General features: G+C 40.2%; 1 protein-coding gene and 1 pseudogene across 4 annotated transcripts in view; one reads left to right on the plus strand and one right to left on the minus strand.

Moving 5' to 3' along the window:
• The first annotated feature begins 3838 nt into the window (after positions 1-3838).
• Positions 3839-11197, plus strand: LOC113432660 (interferon-induced protein with tetratricopeptide repeats 5-like; annotated as a pseudogene). Its single transcript, XR_015749353.1, has 2 exons — positions 3839-3971; positions 7839-11197. The product of XR_015749353.1 is annotated as an interferon-induced protein with tetratricopeptide repeats 5-like (transcript).
• Positions 11198-15024: 3827 nt separating this feature from the next.
• Positions 15025-23200, minus strand: part of ASAH2 (N-acylsphingosine amidohydrolase 2) — a 214973-nt gene continuing 206797 nt past the window's right edge. For 2 of the 3 annotated variants that reach the window (XM_087964167.1, XM_087964165.1), the window contains 6 exons: positions 21898-21993; positions 21667-21762; positions 20187-20333; positions 17318-17377; positions 16883-16971; positions 15025-15602 (listed from right to left, as the gene is read on the minus strand). In XM_087964167.1, coding sequence (XP_087820293.1) covers positions 15428-15602; positions 16883-16971; positions 17318-17377; positions 20187-20333; positions 21667-21762; positions 21898-21993 — 663 coding nt within the window. In that variant the 3' untranslated portion in view covers positions 15025-15427. The remainder of the gene's footprint in view (positions 15603-16882; positions 16972-17317; positions 17378-20186; positions 20334-21666; positions 21763-21897; positions 21994-23200) is intronic. The other variant, XM_087964166.1, reaches the window with a different exon arrangement.

Consider the following 23200-nt stretch of genomic DNA (forward strand, 5'->3'; position numbering starts at 1 on the left):
CAGCCGTGGCAAGAAAGGTCATAAAATGAGACAAAACTCACTTAACAAATGTCTCGCTAACAACAGAAATTTTGGGCTCAATTGTGGTTGTAGGTTGAGAATTACCTGTATTTCTGAGCTATCCAAGAGAGCCAGTTTGGCTAGGAACTGGTAGACCTGAATTTTAGTGCCACCTTGGGTAATCTTGGATGAATCCCTCTTAATCACTTCTGAAACCTTGTCAAGAAAACCTCAGGGACTGGCCCAGGCAGCTACCAGAAACCCATCCTGATTTGAAGGCTATTGTATTTAGGCTTCAAGCTTCTTCTTGCTACTGGGATCAATGGAACTGTACACTAAAAACAAATAACCAGTTTTCTGGAGATATATTAATTGCAAAAGCCCAGTTTTTGTCATACCTTGAAAACAAGTCTTTATATATATAGTGACACAGGGTTTTTAAGTGTATCCCAGTCAGTAGGCTCCAAAACATGAGAGCCAACACAACGAGGGTTCTTAGGCAACACACCCACAAGCATTAACAGGCTAGTAAGCACTGCTCACTATTCCACTCTTTCCCACTGCTACTCCTTCTCCAACAACTTGTGAGTCCTACTGCCGAAGGACAGGACCTGTTTTAGCTGCTTTATTTCCATAAACAGACACTAATACTCCTAGCTGTCTCTCTGTTCAGCTTTTACAGCAAACAGTTCCTATGCTGGCAAGGCCAGGGCCTTAAAACAAGGGTGTCAAACTCAAGGCCAGCAGGCTGGATTCAGCCCTTGGGTGGTTATACTTGGCCCACAGGACCGGCCTGGAAATAGGAATGGACCGGTCTGTGGTGCCTCTGCCAGTGAAAATGGGCCACAGATGGCCCCTGTGCGGCCTGTTTACAACCTGGGCGGCCTCCTGCAGCACCCTGCTGACCAAAATGTTTTGGTCGGCAGGGTGCTGCAGGAGGCCATCCAGGCCCAAAAACGGGTCGTGCGGGGGTTGCCCATGGTCCCCCGTTCCCCATTTTGGCCACCAGGGTGCTACAGGAAGCCGTGGGTTCCATCTCCCCCCTCCCCCAGGGCTGGCCTGCAAAGGTCAACTACAATGGTGATGCAGCCCTCAATCAAATCAAGTTTGCCACCCCTGCCTTAAAGGAACAGCACAACAGCATCATAGATGCTGGAGAACTAAGTCTCGCAAGAACTACATCTCCCAAGAGGCATTAACTATATTTCCCATAAAGCATTCCCTTAAGGGGACAGCTCTCATTCCCAAACTAACTATATATTATCTAACCAGCACAAGGACAACGACATCATGGGTGCTGGCCATTTTGTAGGCAGCCTTCCCACTCATGCATAGTCAGGGAAGATCAACATTTTATTTTAGTCTACAACTCTATTCACACTAGTAAACCCAAGACTAAGCTAACAGCTCAGCAATATGGGAGCATTGGAGTGATGTGTCCAAATGCGACCTTCTAATGACTTGATCAGAAATCCTCTCTTTTAAAAAATGTTTAATGGCATGATTATCCACAACGTGGTCCTCCTTTATAATAGCAAGTACATCCCAAGTCAGGACAGGCGGTTTCTTATTGAGAATACAGATCGAAAATCACAGGATATGTTGAGCCAGAGAGGCAGTTTGGTGCACTGATTAAGGTATCAGGAGACCAAGATTTCTACTCTTCCCTCAAACATTGAGCCACTTGGTTGGCCTTAGGCCAGTAGTCACTTTCTCAGCTGTAGAAAAAGGACCATGGCAAATCACATCTAAAAAATCTTGCCAAGAAAACTGCAGGGAGTTGTTTAAATCGTCTCTAAGAATTGAACTGAAGAAGAAAAAAACCCAGTTGAGCCAAGGAATAAACATGTTTGTGAATCTGATAGGCATTTCATTGCCACCCTGATAGAAATAAAAGTTTTGTCTCTGTTGTGAGTACCTTGATCTTTGAGCTGCATGTCAGGCCTTTTCGCTTTGAAGCCCACCAGTTTTCCATAAATTGAGTTTTGCATTCTAAATAGGTTATGCTTATTATTGTGTGGGACTATCTGAATTCTAGCTGTGTGGAGCAGCAAGTGAAATGTAAGTCAGTTTCTATAGAGCAGAACCTCCGATACTGACTTTGTTGGAAGAAATATCCACCTGGTTCAGATCCAAGCTGGGAGAAAGACACTGGAGACATGGAGGCTAATTGGAAAGAAGGTTTATTGATGAAGTAGAAGCACATGTGATTCTGGGCAGCTGACAAAATGGAGTTGAGAGTGGGTGGGTTTTTATACCTTCTTTGGGCTTTGTATTTGAGCATCCTGTTCCTGTGCCAGAACATGGCCTTTAATATTCTATTGTCTCTTGTCAGAATCCTATGGGGTCATGTAGGGGTTATCTAGGGAGCTGGCTCTATAGGCAAAAGAAGAAATGCAAATCCTAGGTGTTTACGTCTGAGCTAATCTGGTCAACCTCTGGCTTATTGCTTATCTGAGCTTCCAGGTTTACTGCTCTAGGGGGGATGCAATGAAAGGGTCTGAAAGGGTGTTGGGCAATTCAGATTGTGGCTAATGGCTTTCATCCTGTGTTGGATCTTGGATGAGGGGCTGTTTCTATTCCTATCTGTTTTTGCTGTCAAACTTTGTTACAAGCAGTTTCAAAATATCCTGTCTTGAATGGATTTCTGCCTGCAGTATTTGCTTTGCTTATGAATAGAATCATCTAGATAATGGCTTCTTCTTTCAATAAGCTCTTTATCTCCTTAAGTGCTGTCATCTGCTGTGGACTATTAAGAAAAAGTGGGGGTTGCTTTCTACCTCTTAAATATGTTTCTCCATTTCTCCCTTTGGAGAAATATAATATCTTGCCTTTTTAATATTCCTCAAAATATTTCATTCTTGGGGGGGGGGGGGAGTCCCACAACCCACAACTCTACCATCTAGATTACCAATTAGAGAATACATACAAAACCATCAACATTGTCAACAAAGGTATAAAATTCAGAAGGAGTGAAGAAAACGACAACAGGCTACTCTTCCTGGATATCCTCATCAGTCACAGCAAACTACAAATGCAATTTATCAAACCCACCCACACCAATCAAGTGTTCCACTACCAAAGTAACAACCCAACCTCTCACCAGAGACATCATCTAAGAACACTACAGATGAACACAAAACATATTGCAGCAATCCTGAGCACCAGGAGAGAAAAAAAAACCCAGATCAGCCCTACATCTTCCAATAAAATGGATCTCCGTGCAACTTCATATTGCATTTTTTTTAAAAAAACCTCAAATCCAGCATTTGGCTTTGCCAATTCAAGGTTTGGTCAACATGTGGATCCCCCACAATGAAGACTCTGGGATTATATTTTCATGTAGTGTCATTAGAAATTGCCTTAACACCCACAACACACTAATTTGTAGTAATAGCTATGACATCTTAAATTACAAACGGGGGTCCATACAACACACCAAGCCAAACTGTGGTGACAAGCCACAAAACGGGGCTCCCACATATTTTGATTTGGGCACAGAAGCTTACTGGATACGGTAATTCATTCGTTTTCATTTGGAAAACAGTACAAAGCCAGTACAAATGAAACTTTCAACAGATCGTGGTTTTTTTTAAAGGATGTGACATCTTTCAAGAACAAGAGAGTCCCACTCATCATACCGTTGGCACTGCTGTTTAACAACAAATCAAAATACAGAATTTCTTTACAGAAAAGAATCTGCTAGAATGCGGAATTGTACCGGAACAACACAAGCAGGACCAGGAGAAATAAAAACCGATCCTACATCTGGGTGGGCTAATAGAGCAACTTTCAGTTTCCTTTTCCAGAAACAGGAAACGAAACTCAATTTGTTTCCCTTTATGACAAGTTAAAAGCGAGTAGCAACAAACCGATGCAGCATTTCAGACCAGATCATCGGGAAAAGAAACCCATTATTTTCAGAGAAGCAAGCTCTCTTAAAAAAAAAACTTCTAACCAGGCAATATGAGGTAAGTGAACAAGAAGTAACGTTATATTATCCTCCTCAGTTATTTTACTTATGAAGTATTTAGCGTTAAAAAGCTCTTTTTTACTATGCAAAGTTTCAGCTTCTTTTTATAGGATTAGGTATTTTCTTGAAAAAAAATACACAGTCTGTTTTTTAAATGTATAATGCCGTAAAGGAACTTAAAGCAATTATCCGGAGTATAAATCAACTGCAATGAATACAATTAAATCTGTAACATTAAGTCTCAGAGCCAATTACTAGATCGTTTTCATGCACAATTTAGTATTTCTAATATAAATAGTACCGGTGAGCACAGGGAGGGAGATTAGTTGTTAGGGAAATGGGTTTTTTAAACTAGATCTCAAAATAGATTAAATGAAAAAAGATAATATTCTTCAGGTAGTCCTCAATTTATAATTCATTTAACAATGGCTCAAAGTTATAACAGCCTTGGAAAAAGTAATAACCTTTACTCCCATTTATGACTGTCAGAAATATCACAACTAGCTGTGTGGGAACTAGCTCGCATTTACTACCAGTTGCAATATTTTACAGTCATGTGATCATGATTTGGAATATTTTTTACCGATTTCCAGCAAAAAAGCCCACATGGTGTCTCAATTTAGGACTGCAACAACTTATGATGGAAATTCTTGTCCCAATTGAAAATTGAAAACCAACCAATTCAGAGGGCATGTTAGAATGCTTTTATTGTCATTGCATTCCACGAATAGAATGAGATGTGAAAGCTACTCCAGCACAGTGCCCAAACACCACATCACAATCATACTACAGAGTATTTAAAAATTAAAATAATAACAACAACAATAATAGGATTAAATCACAAATGCACTGTTTGATTCAAGACAGTTACTGTCTTGGAAAAGAAACTGTTTCTCAATCAATTAGTCCTCATTTTAAGATATCTGTAATGCCTCCCTGATGGTAACAGTTCGAAATATGAATGTCCAGGATGAGAACAGTCTGTGGAGATTTTTAGTGTTCAGTTTGGGAACAGCTAGAATAATAGCATTTCAAAACTTTTTGCTCTTGGGACTCCTACCTAATTTAAAAAATATGGAGGACCCCAAAGGAACTTTTGTTTATAAAGGTATTTGTTTATAAGGGTATTTGTTTATTTGTTTATTAAATTTATTTATAAGTCATTTTACCACCTGGTAACTCTGAGTGGAGAGTGTACCCATATTTACAGTATTAAAAGTTAACATTGACACATCTGTAGAATATTTATCAAATTATATAAAACTAATATTCAACCATTAGATATGAATATAAATAAATATATTTCATGCAAAAGCTCTTATTATCAGCCTAACATTGTAAACCATACAGGAATCACAACCATATGAGCTCATTCTATTTTATGATAAAGCTACATTGACAAAATCTTGTAATCTGAAAGTACAATCCTTCCCCCCCTCCAACTCTTCTACAGCCTGAAAAACTGGGGAGATTCTCTTTTGAGCCTCTTTCTCAGCTTGGTGTCCATTTGTGGGTTATGCTGTCTCTTGTCTGATGGTTCCCTTAGCAGTGTCTCTTGCCCTAATCTCCCAAGATCTTTCCTACTATCCTTATCTATAAACTTTTAACAAATCTTAAAAAATGAGAAGAATGCTCTACATTTTTGCAAATATCTTCAATATTTGATAAATAATTTTGATTACATGGACTTCTCAGAAGGTCTTGAGGGACCTCAAGAAGTTCTGGGACCATACTTTAATAAAGATTTCTCTAGTTCAGTGGTCGCTAACAGGTGGGCCACGTCCCACTGGTGGTCTGGGAGAAAATTTTGGTGGTCCGCAGAGAAATGTCACCCCCACAGCTGCACAGGAACACAAGGCTGCGCCACCCACCTGGCCCACGGGAACCCTCCCCACCCACTCACTCCTTACCTGGCAAACTTGCCTGCTAAGTTGTTATTTTTCCTTCTTCTTTTTTCCCCCGACCATCAACTGTTCTGCTGTGCTGGGAGATTTAGATTAGCTAGAAAGCAGGAAATTGTTGGATTTCTTGCTTTCTAGCTAATCTTTAGATCTTCAGTCCCTTAGGACTGAAGGTTCTATTATCCAGTTGCAGACTCAGATAGCCGATGGCAGAAACACAAATCTCTAAGTGAATCTATGATTCTGTGAGCAACTCAATCTGCCTGCCTGCTTTGCCTGATTTGGGGTGAAAGTTGCTCTTTTTTTGTAAAAAATTCAATATTTACATAAATATTTATAATATTTACATACAAGCCATGCCCAGCCAGTCACATGACTACCAAGCCACACCCACAAATTAGGCCACGCCCAAGAACAGTTTGTTAAGAAATTCAAATCCCACTCCTGCCTCCGTGTGTTTGTGTGTGTGTGTGTGTGTGTGTGTGTGTGTGTGTATGAGAGAGGGAGAGAGGGAGGTTAGATCAGATCTCTCTCACACACCAAAGTCAGCAAGCCACTGTCAGTCAAAATTCATATTAGTGGTCCCCGGGATTTAAAATTATGACTTTGGTGGTCCCTGAGGTCCAAAAGGTTGGCGACCCCTGCTCTAGTTCATTCTTATTTTGCAATGATCATAAACACTGATCATACCACAGTCATATAGGTTTTAATACATTTTGGGCAGGCATAAAGTTTAATATACAGGCAGTCCTGAGGTTACAATGGGAAAATACCGTGTTTCTCATATAATAAGGCTGGGTCTTATTTTTTCTGAGCCCTGAAAAAACAGCTAGGCCATCTTTTCGGGAGTGAATTAATTTCTCGCACCCTCGTTTAGAGCGCCCCGTGGGCAGCCATGCCTCGTCACTAGCCTCTCCTAATGACTGATCATGGTGGAGCGTGGAGGGCTCCCTACCCCCACCAAGCGCCTTTGCTGCAGACCCGGATATGGTATTGGTTGCAGGCCAGGTCAGCGGGCGGGTGGCAGAAGTGTGGATGTCGGCCTCAGCAGGGCACTTTAAATCGTGAGAACTTTGGTGTTCGCTGCTGCTGCTTCCTCCGCCGCTCTTGCTTTCCCTTCGCATTTCTCCACCGGCAGCGTTTCAGCCGCTTCTCGGGCGGGGGAGCTGCCTCTGTAGCTTCCACAGTTCTCGCTGAGGCTGGCGCCATCTACAACAACAACGGCATCGCCTGCGGGAACTGTGGAAGCTACAGACGCAGCTCCCCCACCCAAGAAGCGGCTGAAACGCTTCCACGGTTCCCACAGGCACTGCCACTGTTGTCTCACCAGCACCAGCGAGAATTGTGGAAGCTACAGAGGCGGCTCCCCCACCCAAGAAGTGGCTGAAACGCTGCCGGTGGAGGAATGCGAAGGGAAAGCAAGAGCGGTGGAGGAAGCAGCAGTGGCGGGCGCTGAAGGTCTCGCGATTTAAAGTGCCCTGCCAAGGCCGACATCCACACCGCCGCCACCTGCCCGCTGACCCAGCCTGCAACCAACACCATACCCGGGTTTGCAGCAAAGGCGCTTAGCAGGGGTAGGGAGCAATCCTTTCTCCGCCATGATCAGCCATTAGGAGCAGCTGGTGACGAGGTGTAGCTGCCTGCGGGGCACTCCTAAAGGCAAGTCCCCCCGCCACCCTCCTCCCCAATTTTGCATGTTTTAAAATAGGCCTAAATTTGGGGGGAGGGATTTAATTTAATTTTATCCCTAAAAAACATGCTGGGGGGGGGGGGTGCGTATTGTTGGAGAAACACGGTATAACCAAGGAATACCATCTAGATACATAGCCTAATTATCACTAATTGATTTCTATCTATACATTAAATAAAAGGTAGTTAAAAAAGTAGTATAAAACGTACTCTTGAATTGAATTTCTTTGTCTGCATATTGTACACGTCTCATTCTCTTTCCTTTTGTCCTGCAGTCTCCTCTCCCAGGAAGGTTTAAAGGAGAATCTCCAACAACTTGAATGCCATTTTACATGGGAGTTGCAGAAAGAGCATATTGATCCTGATGAATTGGAGGAAAGAATTGCTGAGCAGATCCAGTTCTTAATCAATAAATCCAAAGTTCAAAATCACAACCTTCTTGCCTATGTGAAATTCCTGAACGACAAGAAGGAAGAAGCCCTGGAAAACTTGCAGAAAGCGGAAGAGGCTGTGCCCCTAGAATACCCTGGGGATGTTGAAAAGGGAAGCCTGGTGACCTGGGGCAACTGTGCCTGGGTGCACTACCACATGGGCAATCTTACTGAATCCCAAGCCTACCTGGAGAAGGTAGGAAGCATCTGCAAGCAACTTGGAAGTGAGTCTCCTTATAAGCTGGAGCTCCCACAGATCTACTGTGACAAGGGTTGGGCGCTTCTAAAATTTGGAGCCAGGTATTATGAAAAGGCCAAGGAGAGCTTTGCAAAAGCCCTGGAAAAAGAACCAGAAAACCCAGAATTTTACTCAGGCTATGCAATCACAGTATACCGCCTGGAAGATCATTTTTCCAAAAACCATTCAGGGAAAGAGTCATCCCTGGAACCTTTGAGGCATGCAGTGGAACTGAATCCTGATGATGTATTTGTTGTTCCTCTACTTGCAGTAAACCTCCTAGAAGCAGGCAGAATGGAAGAAGGAGAAAAGTTGATTAAAAGAGCCCTCCAAAACCATCCTGACGTTCCTTATGTATTAAGGTACGCTGCCAAATTTTACAGAAAGAAAGGAGATGTAGAGACAGCATTGCAACATTTGGAGAAAGCATTGAGCTTGACCCCAAATGCTGGATTCTTGTACCATCAAACTGGCCTTTGTTATAGAGCACAGTATTTCGTGATGAAAAAGAAAAGCCGATTTGATAAAATGGAGGAATTGATCAGATCGTGCATTTTTTATTTTGAAAAAGCGGTGGAGCGTAAACCCAAATTTTTCTATGCTAATATTGACCTCGCACAGATGTATGCAGAAAAAGGACAGCTGCAAAAAGCAGATGAAGCATATCAGAAGAAGCTCCTTACCATAAGCAACCTAACTCCCTTAGAGAAACAACAGCTCCATTTCAATTATGGGCGTTTTCAAGAATTTTACAGAAGGTCGCAATCAGAAGCCATCAAACACTACCTTGCAGTGCTGAAGATTGAATTTGACTCTTCTGAGAGAGATAAATGCCAGTGTATATTGAAGAAATTGATGGAGAAGAAAATCAGGAAAAGAGAAGCCAATGCTGAAGATTTTGCCATTCTTAGATTCATCAGCTCAATGGAGAAATGGAACAAGCAGGGGAAGCCTATGAAGAAGCCTTGAACATTGATCCTAAGAATGAAGAATATTCCAGTGCAATTTTGAAGTTGAATCTTTCTTCGTAAACCAACATATGCTAAAGTGGGAATGTTTCCATGAATACTGGTTTTAAAAATATATGAGCAGATGTTGTCAGTCTGCTTACTCGATTTCAATATTTCATTTTGCAGAATAGAATAGAATAGAATAGAATAGAATAGAATAGAATAGAATAGAATAGAATAGAATAGAATAGGAATAAGAATGTAGAGTAGGAATAAGAATATAGAATAGGAATAAGAATGTAGAGTAGGAATAAGAATATAGAATAGGAATAGGAATATAGAATAGGAATAGGAATATAGAAAATAGAATAGAATAGAATAAGCAGAGTTGGATGGCACTTTGGAAGGCTTCTAGTCTAACCCCCTGTAGGAAACCACCATTCTGGACAAACAGTTGCCCAATCTCTTCTTTAAAATCTCCAGTGTTGGAGCTTCCACAACTTCTGAAAGGAAGCCTTTCCATTCTAGACAGGATCTCTCTTTGATAACTTTTAATCCATTGTCTTAAATTCGGAGGTGCCTTGGGGAATAGGCTGTCTTCCTCCTCTTTGTGACAGCCTCTCAAATATTGGAGGACCTATCTCCTCTCACCCTTCTCTTTGTTAGACTAGACATACCTGGTTCCTGCAACTGTTCATCATATGTTTCAGCCCCCTACCTTCATATCTATGTTGTTCTATTCTGCACTCTTTCTGAAGTCTCAGCATCTTTTTTGTATTGTGCAGTATTGATGTTTCAATAGTATAAAGTACCAGCCAAGCAGTCAAAAATGGATAAAGGAATATCAAACCAGGGTTGGGGATATGAAAAGGAAGAAGGGACCTTCTAATCATGCATGGTGGAGTTGTAACTAACCAAGGAAATTTTGGGCACAAATCCAAATAATGATGCAAAAGTTATTATCTCTATATATAAAAGCAAAATACCACTCACGCATCCTCACAAAATCTCTAGAGCCATAAAGTCTAGAAACTTGGCACCTATGTTCCTCTTGGCTTTTAGATGCTCGCTAAGAAAGGATTTTTCGAAATGACCATCAGATCATTAGTATTTCGTATATTATTATTAACACACTCTGATGCTAAGGAGTTCTACTCCCCCTCCCCACCTAAATAGAAATCTGTTCCAAATACAAAGCAGAGGACAGGAGTTTCAGTTTTAGTTTCACAGCAGGAACCAGCTTTAGTACAGAACACTTGAGCTAAGCACACCCAGGCTCCTTGCTGTCTCCTTGTTCACACAGCAGATACTGTTTCAGTTTCCATGTTTCAGTTTCCAAACAACCCTCAACTCACACACTGACAGGACGCTAGCCAGATAAATACCAATGGAAGCTGGTAGGCAGAGGCACAGTTTCCACCCCTTATTTTCCTCCCCCAAAACTTGCCCGATCACATAGTTTCATAGTGAAGCATGGGTACCCTGCTAGTGAACTAATATGCTGAAAATAGCATTGTTTCTATTGGGTTTTATGTACATTGAACTAGCAAAAAAATCATAGGAAATTAGTACCTGATTAATGTATGCACAAAGATAGAATAATCAAATGCCCCCTTTCCCTCCCACCCTTGGAAAGTTAGATTATAACATTGAGAGAACCTGCAGAAATGGCAAAGCTGGCCAAAATGCAGTAATGATCTTCTTGAAAGACTGGACATCTTATATGGGCTTTTTGCTGAAAAAAGGGAACACTGAATTGATGATTTGGGGATTTAGGGACTAAAAAGGGTTAAAAGAGAAAGAGAATGGAATTACAATGTAAGGGGGGAAAAGACAGAAAAAAGTGAGATGGTAACTGATTGATAGATGAAGGAAAGGAAAGGAAAGTGGAAGAAAGAGAAGGAAGAAAGATGGAAGGAGTTATGGTTCCATATTTATATTTCGGTTCTTTATACTTTATTCTTTTACTGTATTGCACAATCTAATAAATAGCTAATGCGTGTTATAATGGCAAACATTTGAATGTTGGCATGCTTCAAAATGTTTCATCCAGTATCTCCTCAGCTGGCTTCATGTTGAGTGGCCTGATTTTACCAGAACTCTCGCCATGTACTTTTCCAAGTTTATATTATTCAGTTCCATATTTATTTAACAGCAGGATCATTCAAGGAACGTGGTTCATTCATTAGAGATTATAGTGGATACACGAATGATATAAAGTGAGTATGGGCACCTATAAACAGGGACAGGGTGAATTTCCCCCCATTTGGGGAGCTGGGAATGAAATGATTTTTTTATTTTCTTTTATGTAACACATTTGAGAAGATATTCCGGAATCTTCCCTCTTATTTTTACCACTACGCTGGAAGTTTGGAGGGGATTCTGAGGGCCACAAGAGCTTTTCCTGCACTTGTCCTATACATCTGTTCTGAGGAAGTATTTTTGAAACTATGACTTTAAATATTTTAAATACACATATATTATACATATAAAATATATAAAATTTATCATGCTTACAAAGACACATATTTCATTGTATGAACTTACAAATGAGCAAGTAACATCCCAAAACAGATGTCCTTCTGTTCATCCAATCAATCAAAAGCTTGAATTTCCATAGACTCAACACTAGGGAGCAGAATATTCCTATTTCCAAGGTCCCTTCCAACTCTGTTATTCTGTTATGTATTGGCATTTTTTTTGTCCTTTCACAAGGCCACTGTGCATCGTAAAATGACCTTTCACGTTTTCCATTTTCCACATTTCCAACACAGATTAGAAGTACTTCTGTACATCTTAGATATACTTTTGATTAGAAGAGAAGTGAATCTATGAAAATAGTCAGTGGAAGCTGTGGAGGTGAGGTCAAAACCAGCAAGATGGTGGACAGACATAGTGATGGAGTCTCTATTTGAAAGGAGATATGATAATTCCATCCATGCTCAGGACCAGCAGATCTTTGAAAGACTGGGGTCTCCATCACAATGCTATGTCCACCATTATGCCCACCCATACGTTGACACCATTGAGAATAGTTGTGGGGTTGTTGGTTTTTCTTCACACACACGTCTCATCATAGAGCAGGGGTGTCAAAGTCAAGGCCCGGGGGCCAGCCCATGGGGCCAGCCTGCAAATATCAAGGGACCAGCCCGTAGTGCTTCAGGCAGCTAAATTGGGCTACGTGTGCCCCCCATGCCTCATTTTCACGCGCCATGGCCTGCAGCATTCGAGCTGAAACCGGAGCCAAATATGGCCAAAAAATGGGCTGGAAACAGCCCCCAAACAGGCTGAAAATGGACCACCCACCCACCCGCACCCCATTTTGGCCAGCAGGGTGCTGCAGAAGGCATCTGTCCTGTCCCCACCTCACCGCCACCAGCCCGCAGAGGAGAACTACAAAGCTGTTCCGTCCCTCGAAGTAATCCAGTTTGACCCCCCCCCTCATAGAGCATCTTCTATTTAGCAATTTGGCCTCAATTTCTGAAAATTAGAGACTGACACAAATGGGGCAAGGGACTAAAACAGCTGTTAGACCATCTTGTTTTTGAAATGGTGGAAGGACCATCCCCCTTTAAGATAAACTTCTGCAGTTGAAGGTTTACTCCCCTCCTGAGCTCCCAGGTGAGTTAACCCCTTATGAATGCAAAGAAATCTGGACCTGGTAGAATGAAGAAGTGAAATGGTTTGATTCTGCAGGGAAATGATTAGTCATTCATTTAAGGTCTTTATCAGACTGCTCAACTTGCAAAAATGGGAGGGCGGGGGACAACAATAAAAACAGAATATAATCAGTCACATAAACAGAAAAGTCCTAGCAGGGCAACATAAATTTTTGGGGAGCCCCTTCATGTGTCACAGCTCAAAGGATCTGCTCATCAATACTCTGGCCCCAACATCCAAAGGAACGTCCATCTTAAGTGCCCTCCTAAAGAGTTAAACAGGGTATGGATTGATTGAATGGATGTGCCGCTAGCTTTAGAATAAGAATGGATGTGTCACTTAATAACTTGGGATATTATATTGCTATAAGAGTAAGGAAACTTACTTAAGACCTGTTGATTGGATTAATAGGCTTTGCTAAGTTTCAAAAAGAAACACACCTTATCCACTGTTATTTGTACACCACGGTTTATACCACACTGCATAAACCTAATTATCAATAAACCATGATTTGCAAAATTAGGCGAACTAGTCTAAATATGATCTTGCTTCCATCCCTCTGTTAATACAACCTTGCTGTCAGCTTTAAAATTCAGCTGCCACATTTTTAGAGAGTTGGAGGAGTTGAAAAGTTCAAGGTTATTCTGTATGTAGTATTAAGAAATTCCAGTGGCAGTTAATTGGTTCTCATGATTTATGAAGTGTAGAAGTGGGAGGAGAGAAGGGAGGAGAGAAGGTGGGATTCTGTGTAACGCGTGAAAATAATTTCACTTGGGAAATTGCCTTTGACATGCCAGGTCTGTTTCTAAATAAATCAATTGGAGAAAAATGTCTCGGAGTGATTGATATCATGGATACTTTCTGGATGCTTTACACTAGGATTCCATTGGCTATTTTGGCTGCTACTGCACACTGTGGGCTCATATTTCATTGTCCACTAGGACTCTCAAGATCCTCTCACAAATATTGCTATTAAGCCAGGTTTCACCTAATCTATATCTGTAATTTTGGTTTTTCTTGCCTTTGTAATACCATACTTTATGTTCAATTTCATTTTGTTGGTTAGGGCCCAGTCTAACATGCCTTCTATTTAGTGGCAAAGAACAATCTTTCACCTGGATTACATATACACTGGAAATCTGCTCTGGAAGGCTAAAGAGGTCAGTAGTTTACTATTCAATACATCTGAAAGCCAGGGGTGGCTGCTACGGGTATTCTTCCTAACAGGAATCTATAACTGTAACAATAGCTTATATTTTGTTTGTTTTTTTAATTTTTATTGTCACTGCCCACCGGGGAATAAGCAAATGTCTATGTTTTTAAATGCAATAAAGTTTCCAGGTATGGCTGTATTAGCTGCAGTGGAAAATCCTGATAGGCATTGCTGGAGGTAGGAACCACACCTTTAATGAGGCACCTTCAGGATTTCCTAATGGTGTTATACTAACCTCTGGTTATTTTAGCACGTGGAACAGAGGGCTTATTTAGAAAACACGCCAAGGACTGTCAAAACTGCCTAGGTTTATTCCTATGCTACCCCAATGGATGTTGGCTCCAACTGGTTTCAGCCAGAGGTGGTATTCAGCAGGTTCTGACCAGTTCTGGAGAACCGGTAGTGGATATTTTGAGTAGTTTGGAGAACCAGCAAATACCACCTCTGATTGCCCCTGCCCCCATCTATTCTCTGCCTCCCAAGTCCCAGCTGATTGGCTGGGACTTCTTTTGTTGCCCTGCACAGGAGAATGGAGCTGGAAAGCAGGTTAGTGGGTGGGGTGGGAATGGAGATTTTACAGTATTCTTCCCCTGCCATGCCCACCAAGCCACACCCACAGAACCAGTAGTAAAAAATTTGAATCCCATCACAGTAGGCACGTTGGTGCGCTTATGCATGCCCCCTACAGACCTCTTAGGAAAGGGGTGAAGTCAATTTTCATCCAAATTAACTAATGGAAGTTCAAGAAAGCACTTTCCAAATTGTTGATTAGATTTAATTACTGGTTCTCTTGTTGATCATTCCAAGTAAGCTGAGGTATTATCTGTGATGGATCTCAACCAACATGGAGTCCTAGTTTTAGCTCCTTTATACATATGTTAAATTTCAGAAACTGTGGCTGCTCTATCAAGAAGAGATTCTGAGAATTGAGAGGGAAGGCTAACAAGAATTCACACCATGCTGTAGTTTGTTTCTCCAATATTTAATGCCCATTTCCCAAGAGAAGAAATGAAGAACATTTATTTCCAGGATGGTCCTTTACTTCCAGGATGGTTTTGAGGGCATCGTTGACCAAGGTGGTGATACAGTGACTATTTTGAAAAGAACAGGACATAAATTTAGTAGCCTCTTTCACTTCTGATGGGTTTGTGTTGGAAAACTGACAAAAATAAATTTTAGTAGTATGCAAATATAATGAGTTTCCAAAGTTTGATAGTACTGGAAACTGCAGGCTACACACAGTCAAACAGATAGTATATTTTCTGTTTCTGCTATAGCAACTTGCAAAGTCTTAATGGACAATGGAGGGGTATGAGATTATCCTTTTTTTTCAAGCTGAAAGGGCAACTTGATGCTTTTCAATAGGAAATCATCAATTATAAACTTCAAATGTTGAGGATGACCCATTAAATGCCTGAACTGAACTAAATAATTCTTTGTTGTGTCCAAAATATTGTATTCTGTATTTTCCTGATTCACTGGTCTTTGGGATGTGCCATTCTATTGTAGATGTACTTTGGCCCATCGTGCCTTTCTTCCAGATCAACCTAATGGAAAAAACAAGTTTCATGAACAGAAGTGATTGTCTTCAGACAATGCAGGTTGATTCAGTCAAATGCAGATAAATCTCAGGTTTCAATAGGATTTCAACTCAAGATTTAATCATATAATCTCATTTTATAGTTTCCGAAAAACTGCTGCATTTATATTGATACTGCAGTTAACAAAATAAAACCAAAAACTAGCAAAATGTCTCTCAAAATTCCATGCTTTGAAGACGTAACCCATTCTGTGGACTCTAAATCACCTTCATTAGTGGAATAGTGAACTGAATGCAAACATTTTCTAGAAATTCTTCCAAATTCAGATTTCCATAGGAAGAAAGAAGAAGATGCTACCAAATTCTGTGGGATAGAAAAGGCTTTCTCATAAAAATTTCTAAAGGTGAGATGAGCTTGTCTATTGTTTTTCCAAGTACTAATCCAACACCTTCTGGGTTGAAAGTCAAGGACAAAGTCAGAGAAACCACAGCATTACAGGTAAAGACATTCCGGATTATATGTAGGAGAAAGACAAGCAGAGACAGTAGGAGTCAGGAGTCAAGAGTGGCATCATTATAGTCTAAGATTATAGGAATTCATTCATTGTGGGGAAAGGAGGAACACTACCTGCCTTGTACTTTTAAAGCCAATGTCTTCAAGGAAAGAGTTTCCAACAACCTTGGAAATTATCTTTCATTTATGCTCAAAGTCTTTAACAGCATAATATGTACAAATGAATGATTACATCATATATTAACAGCATAAATGGTTGGATTATTATATTTACACAACTCAACCTCTCACTTCATCACCTTCGATCACAGATGAACTGGAACAGCCTCCACATTAAAGAACCATCATTATATTTTATCTACGCAATGTAGATAAATCTATACATTTTGTTTCTCCCCTCCACTGCAATTAACACTAGAGCACATCCATAGAACCTGGGGATAGATGCATGCCATGCCTTTGGCCAGATCCTATGGTTGCACTGATTCAGGTGCAATTGCACATAGAGAAGTGTTGAAACAATTCCTCCCAAGCTCTATGCTCCCCATGATTGTCTACTTTCAAGTATTATTTGACCAGAAAAGGAACTTTCCAGAGATGAATGAACCTTTACACCTCTTTCCATGCAGGTCCTGATTTTTGACCTCCCTGCACTGTTTCTATATTTTAAAAACCCGAAGTGACATCAAATGATTCTGTCCATCTGTTTTTGGAAAATGTAGCACAGTTTGGGTATCTGCTGAAATATATAAAGTCTTGACGGGATTGCTTACCGAGTATCCCATGAGGCATCATCATGCAGCACTTGCCAGCTTTTAGAAATGTTATCATGTTTCTCCACCGTAAGGAAAGTAAAATTGGCCTGGAAAGAATAAGCAGCGATAGAGACATGAAATAACCCACCTGTAAAATAGCTCCCCAGAAACTATCACTTATGGATATATATTGGATAAGATCAGAGGATCTCCTTAGATTGTCTAATGGCTTATTATTTAAATCTCCTTCACAGTTATATATTTTGTATTCATTTGTTTCCTCTTCCCCATCTTTCTTCTCCATATTTGCAATTATGATGAGAAAGAGGGAGGGAGGGGGAGAGAGAGAGAAAAATAAAGACATTGCACCTCGGAATTATTTGGTCAAATGCAGGGAATATAAGGATTCGCTCAATTTTTCTGTGCAATCTTTCCATTGGTTTCGTATCTCACCATATACTCTGTAGAACTCCTTGGATTTGCTCCTACAAAGTGCACTTCAGCAATCTCTCCCTGGGTAAAAGAGATGGAATGAGTTTTGAGAAAATGAACGGTAAATCACATCCATGGTACCAATCAATCAATTCTTCTATGGCACAAGTCTTTTGAACTTCAGAGCTTTTCCTAATGCTCAAAATGAGCAGCTTTCCTGATGGCCATTCAATTCTTAAAATACAAATGGGTAAGGAGATGTGTATAAGATATGCAGGTACATATCTTACTAAGCATTTCTTTAAAATGTGCAAATATCCTAAGTGCTTAGAAACCTTGCAGTATGATTGCAGACATATATACAATAGCATTCAGAGCTTCAACGTGGAAGATAATCACCCTTTCCTGAAATGTCAGTGAAAGGATACAAATGGTGCACAAAGTGAAGGTATCAGTGTATTGACTCAATGGCTGAAAGCTCTTCAGAATTAGCCATGGAGCAGCAGCTATGAGTTCAGAAGGCGTGGCTAGGGGAGTGCCATGTGACTGGGTGGGAGTGAGTGACGCTGAGTTGGCCACGCCCATCCAGGTTTTGTGGCTCCCTGTATTTTCTTTTCTGTGGGAAATGGGTCCAAATGGCTCTTTTAGAGTTTAAGGTTGCAGACCTCTGGTCTAGGTCAATACACTGATAGCTTCAGCTATGCATCCTGGACTTGAGATGTACAATTAGGGATCAGGAGCATATAGATGGTCCTTAAGTGAGGGAAATGTATCTATCCTAGGAAAGGAGGAAGTTACAAGAGTTTTACTGGAAGAACCCTCCCTACTGCTATAATTATAAATTACTCATTTCAATTAGACTTTCACCTAGGTAGGATATGGTACAGAAACTGCATTGGTTGTCTCTAAGACTGACCTATACTGGAAATTACACTAAATGGAGACGGGGTTCAATCCTACCAATTGTTCTGAATATCGCGAGATAGGTGGCAAATAAATTTGAGAAATAAATAAATGAATACATCAGTAGCATTTGATACCATCAGCTATGGTATCTTTTTGGTCCATCTGATGTAGTTGAAGATGCTGGTTTCCAGTGTGTTTGATCCTTCTTCTTGGGTTATGTTTGGAAGCTTTTATTCTTCTACAGAGGAATTATTGAGTCTATCATCTGCACCTCTATAACTGTGTCTGGTTTGGTTCAGGACAGACACAGACTTCAGAGGATAATTAGGACTGCAGAAAGAACAATTACTACCAACCTCCCTTCCATCGAGGACCTGAATACTGCACGAGTCAAAAAGAGGGCTGTGAAAATATTTACAGACCCTTCACATCCTGGACATAAACTGTTTCAACTCCTTCTCTCAAGACAATGCTATAGAGCACTGCACACCAGAACAACTGGACACAAGAAGAGTTTTTTTCTCCAAAAGCCATCCCTCTGCTAAACAAATAATTCCCTCAACACTCTCCAACTATTTACAAAGTCTGCACTACTATTACTGTTAATCTTTTCATTACTCCTTATCACCCATCCCCTCCCACTTGTGACTGTATGACTGTAACTTTGTCGCTTGTATCCTTATGATTTATATTGACTGTTTCCTAGTATGATTTGATTGCTTATTGTACCCTAAGTGTTGTACCTTATAATTCTTAACTCTTGGCGAATGTATCTTTTCTTTTATATATAATGAGAACATTTGCACCAAGACAAATTCCTTGTGAGTCCAATCACACTTGGCCAATAAAGAATTCTATTCTATTCTATTTTAATTGGCAATTAGGATCCTTATTTATTTTATCAAATTATATAGCTGATCATCTCAACAAAATGACTCTGGAAGTTATCAGAGTCAACAATTACGAGTACAGCCAGGAGATGGGTCCCTTCATATCTTCTAGAGCTGTGATGGCGAACCTAGGGCACATGTGCCACAAGTGGCACGCAGAGCCATTTGTGCTGGCATGCGAATCACAGGCAAACTTAACTCACTGTGCATGTGCGCGCCTCACAGCTGATTTTTCTGCTAGTTTCAAGCCTTTTTCAGCCTCCCAGAGGTTTGGAAAAAGCTTCTGCAAGGCTTTTCAGGACGAATAGGCCCGTTTTGTCACTTCCTGTAATACCGGAAGTTATAAAATGGGCATATTATTCGGCCTGAGAAGCCTTGCAGAGGCTTTTTCCAAGCCTCTGGGAGGCCGAAAAAGACCTCAAACCAGCCAAAAAATCAGCTGTGAGGCGCAGTGCAGATAAGGGGGTGGTGGTGGGTGGCATGTAGGGGGATTGCACACGCATGCGCAGGGGGCGTGGGGGGGTGCACATTGCATTCTGGGTGCTGGCACGTAAGTGCGCATGCACTAATGTGCATGCAATTTTTGGCACAGGAGTCCAAAAAGATTAGCAACCACTGCTCTAGAGCCCCAGGCGCAAAACCTGGCCTCTAAGGTCTTACAAAAAAACAGAAAGATGTGTGTGCATTAGGTGCATGTGCAGACGTGCGTGATCACAAAAGCAATAGTGGAACAGGTAAGATCCCACTGCTGGCACCTTCCTTAGGTTGGGTGCTGCAGCAGAAAACCTTACAATCCTTATTTTCATGTTGCTGTCATGTTTATATTTTGCACTTTCTTAGGTATAAATTTCATAATAAATAAAACAGACTGAGAGAGAGATCTAATCCAAAGGCACTCTGTGAGCTTCCATGCTTGAGGTTTCCTAACACTGATCCTAATTTAATGTCCTCACTGCTGCACCACTGGGAATTCTTGGAACACCAGGACACTGTTATGTAGTGAGCTAGTATATTGCCACTCAAAATGATATGATTAAACAAGGTTTAAAAATACAGCCAAATAAAATGGCTGGTGGGGGGAGGAGTATACATACCACTTTGTATGTTGGTTGAACATCTTTTAGAACATCACCATACTTCTGACCAAGTGGCTTTTTATCCATAATAGGGGGCAAAAAATTCAGGCTTGTTATGTTTAAGATGGGTGGTTCTGGAATATTGGTTAAATCTTGAGTGGTATTCTGAAAAAAAATGTAATTCAGTTTGGAATGAAAGGTGTTTTAATCTTAACCAGGAAATAAAACAAAGGAAAAAGGGAGAAAGATTATATAATAAAAACATTCTCTGCATGGAGTTGAGAGATCCTGTTCAGTATTTCTGTACCCAAATCTTTAGTTCTATTTTAGTTTTTCCCTTGTTTTCATTTACAAGCTCCTTGAAATGGGCCTACTACAACTACGACAACTCGTCATGGTAAATTTGCCACGACCAACTCTTCACAGTCAACTCACCACAGCCAATTCGTCATGGGATAACTCATCATGGCCAACTCACTGTGGGACAACTCACAGTGGGGCAGAAATTACATTAATATCAAAGAAATAATGGAATAGATGGGGTGTCAAACTGGTGGCCCGTGGGCCAGACGCATCACATGCAAGCCACGCCCACCCCTGCTCTGCAAAGGCAAAAAAGTGATATCATGTGACATGATCAAGTGACACCTGTGGAATAGAATCATCAAAGAAAGAATGCCAAAGGAGGGACAAAATCAGAGGTGGTATTCAGCAGGTTCTGACCAGTTCTGAAGAAACGGTAGCGGAAATTTTGAGTAGTTCGGAGAACCAGCAAATACCACCTCTGACTGGAGATTTTACAGTATCCTTCCCCTGCCACGCCCACCATACCACACCCACAGAACCGATAGTAAAAAAATTTGAATCCCACCAATGACATGTAAATGACAAAAATTAAAATATTTTTCAAATTATTTTAAATAATTAAATTGAATTGTTGAATTGTCCTATGGTGAATTGGTTGTGGCGAGATGGCTACGGAGAGTTCTTCCATTCTGCCTTGAAATACACAGGCTTAGTTTTAAACCTCCATAGCAAACTATAGAAGCAGTATTATTCACACTTAGTTGCTTGTTTACTCTGGGAATGTAAAAAAATCTCATGACAATTTTTGCATGGATTGTAGGTAGTAGTCAGCATAGATTAACAGTACAGGTGCTGGGATGAAGAACAAAATAGCTTGCTTGGAATTTATATTGATAGTCTGTAGGGGCATGCATAAGTGCATCAATCGTGCCTACCATCCCTGTCCTATTGTTTCTTTTTATTTTTCTTATATGTATCCATCTCATGTATTCAAAACTATGTTTATACTTATACCTGTTATCTTGTAAGCAATTGACAAATCAAATAAATAAATAAATAAATATCCACATCAGAATGCAGCCCTTTGGAAACCTTCTATCCGTATGTGCACCTCTACAGATTGCAATCTATTTCCACTTATAACTAAGAATCAGAGATTCTTTAACACTGCATAATTGTAATTTGTTATTACCATAGCAAGAGCTCTGGCCAGGCCTTGAAATAACTGTATATAGGCAGAAAGCGTGTGTGGTCCAAAAATGGTGGCCCCTCCTTCATATCGTTGAATCTACAAAGTGAGACATGAAGATCTATGAACTCATGACTGCTTCATAATCCTAACAGTAAACTAAATTTTCTACAAAGTGTAGTCACAAATCATTCATGCTACTTATTTTTGTCTTAAGAATATTACTGATATTACCTGATATTCTTCATAAGTAGTTACGTAGTGGGTGTAAACATTGCTCAATCCTGAAATTATAATATCCATTCCTGCTTTTCCTTGAATTTCAAATTCCTATGAAACAGAAAAAGAGGAAAGAAAGAAGAAAGAAAGAAAGAAAGAAAGAAAGAAAGAAAGAAAGAAAGAAAGAAAGAAAGAAAGAAAGAAAGAAAGAAAGAAAGAAAGAAAGAAAGAAAGAAAGAAAGAAAGAAAGAAAGAAAGAAGAAAGAAAAAAAAAAAAAAGACCATTCTGAATTCAGAGCTCAGTTGGCATTTATTCATGTGTTCAAGTTTTATACCATGGCTAGCAATTTTCTTTGGGGGGGGGGGGGAGGAAAATATGATAAATAATTAGAATAGACTATTTTAATTATGATCATTGACCACAATGGCAAACAGAAACATGTTAGTTAAAATTTAATAGGCTGTCTCAAAATAATTACAACAGGCTAATACATTAATGTCTGCAAAAAAATCCCTCCACCCCAAGGAAAACTTCTGGCAAATAAAATAGCCATGTATTATAAAGCTTGGAGGAAAGAAATATTTTCCTTTGTGTTTAAATTAAAACTTGTAAATACTAAGCAAAGATGCCAACATGTGAAGAATTATTATTGAAAAGAATCAGATGTCCCAAACTTTGCCCCATACTTAAACAACAGCAAAGAGGTCACATATTGCCATATTTGAATAACTCTAAAATCTCCTGTTACATAAAGGGATCAAATATAAATATAGTCAAGGCCCAATTATAAAACTGATTTACTGATCTGATCAAACAAATCTTCCTCAAGAAGACAGTTGTTTTCTCTGTCATCTAGGACTTAGTCATATTGATCATTAATTATACAATACATCCCTGAATTAGAAGAAATTCAAAATTCTAAGAAGATTTTCTAGAGAGCCAATAAGATATAATATTTTAAGGTTCTGGACAAATAAGAGGAGGTTTTAGGCCTCTCTTAGGCATGGAAATGAGCTCCATAGCCTTAGGCAAGTCACTCCCGCTCAGGTGAATCAGCATCAGACTGTGAAAAATACATGTGAATTAAATAACAGAATTCATTCCATCATGCACAGATAATTTTACTGCAAGAACTGCACCAATCACAGTGTCAGACAAGCAAATCCTGTAGCCAACTGGGGAAACTGGAGGAACAACAAGAAGAAGAGGCATAAGATTAGATTCTCGGGGGAGACAAAAAATTGGACCCAGTTCAGGGATGGGATTCTACCGGTTCTGTCCACCTCTGTAGAACCGGTAGTTCTAAAGAACAGCAGG

This window comes from Notechis scutatus, chromosome 4 (genome assembly GCF_049901735.1).
Source record: "Notechis scutatus isolate UNSWTSFEM ecotype Mainland chromosome 4, rNotScu1.2, whole genome shotgun sequence".
Classification (NCBI taxonomy): Eukaryota; Metazoa; Chordata; class Lepidosauria; order Squamata; family Elapidae; genus Notechis; species Notechis scutatus.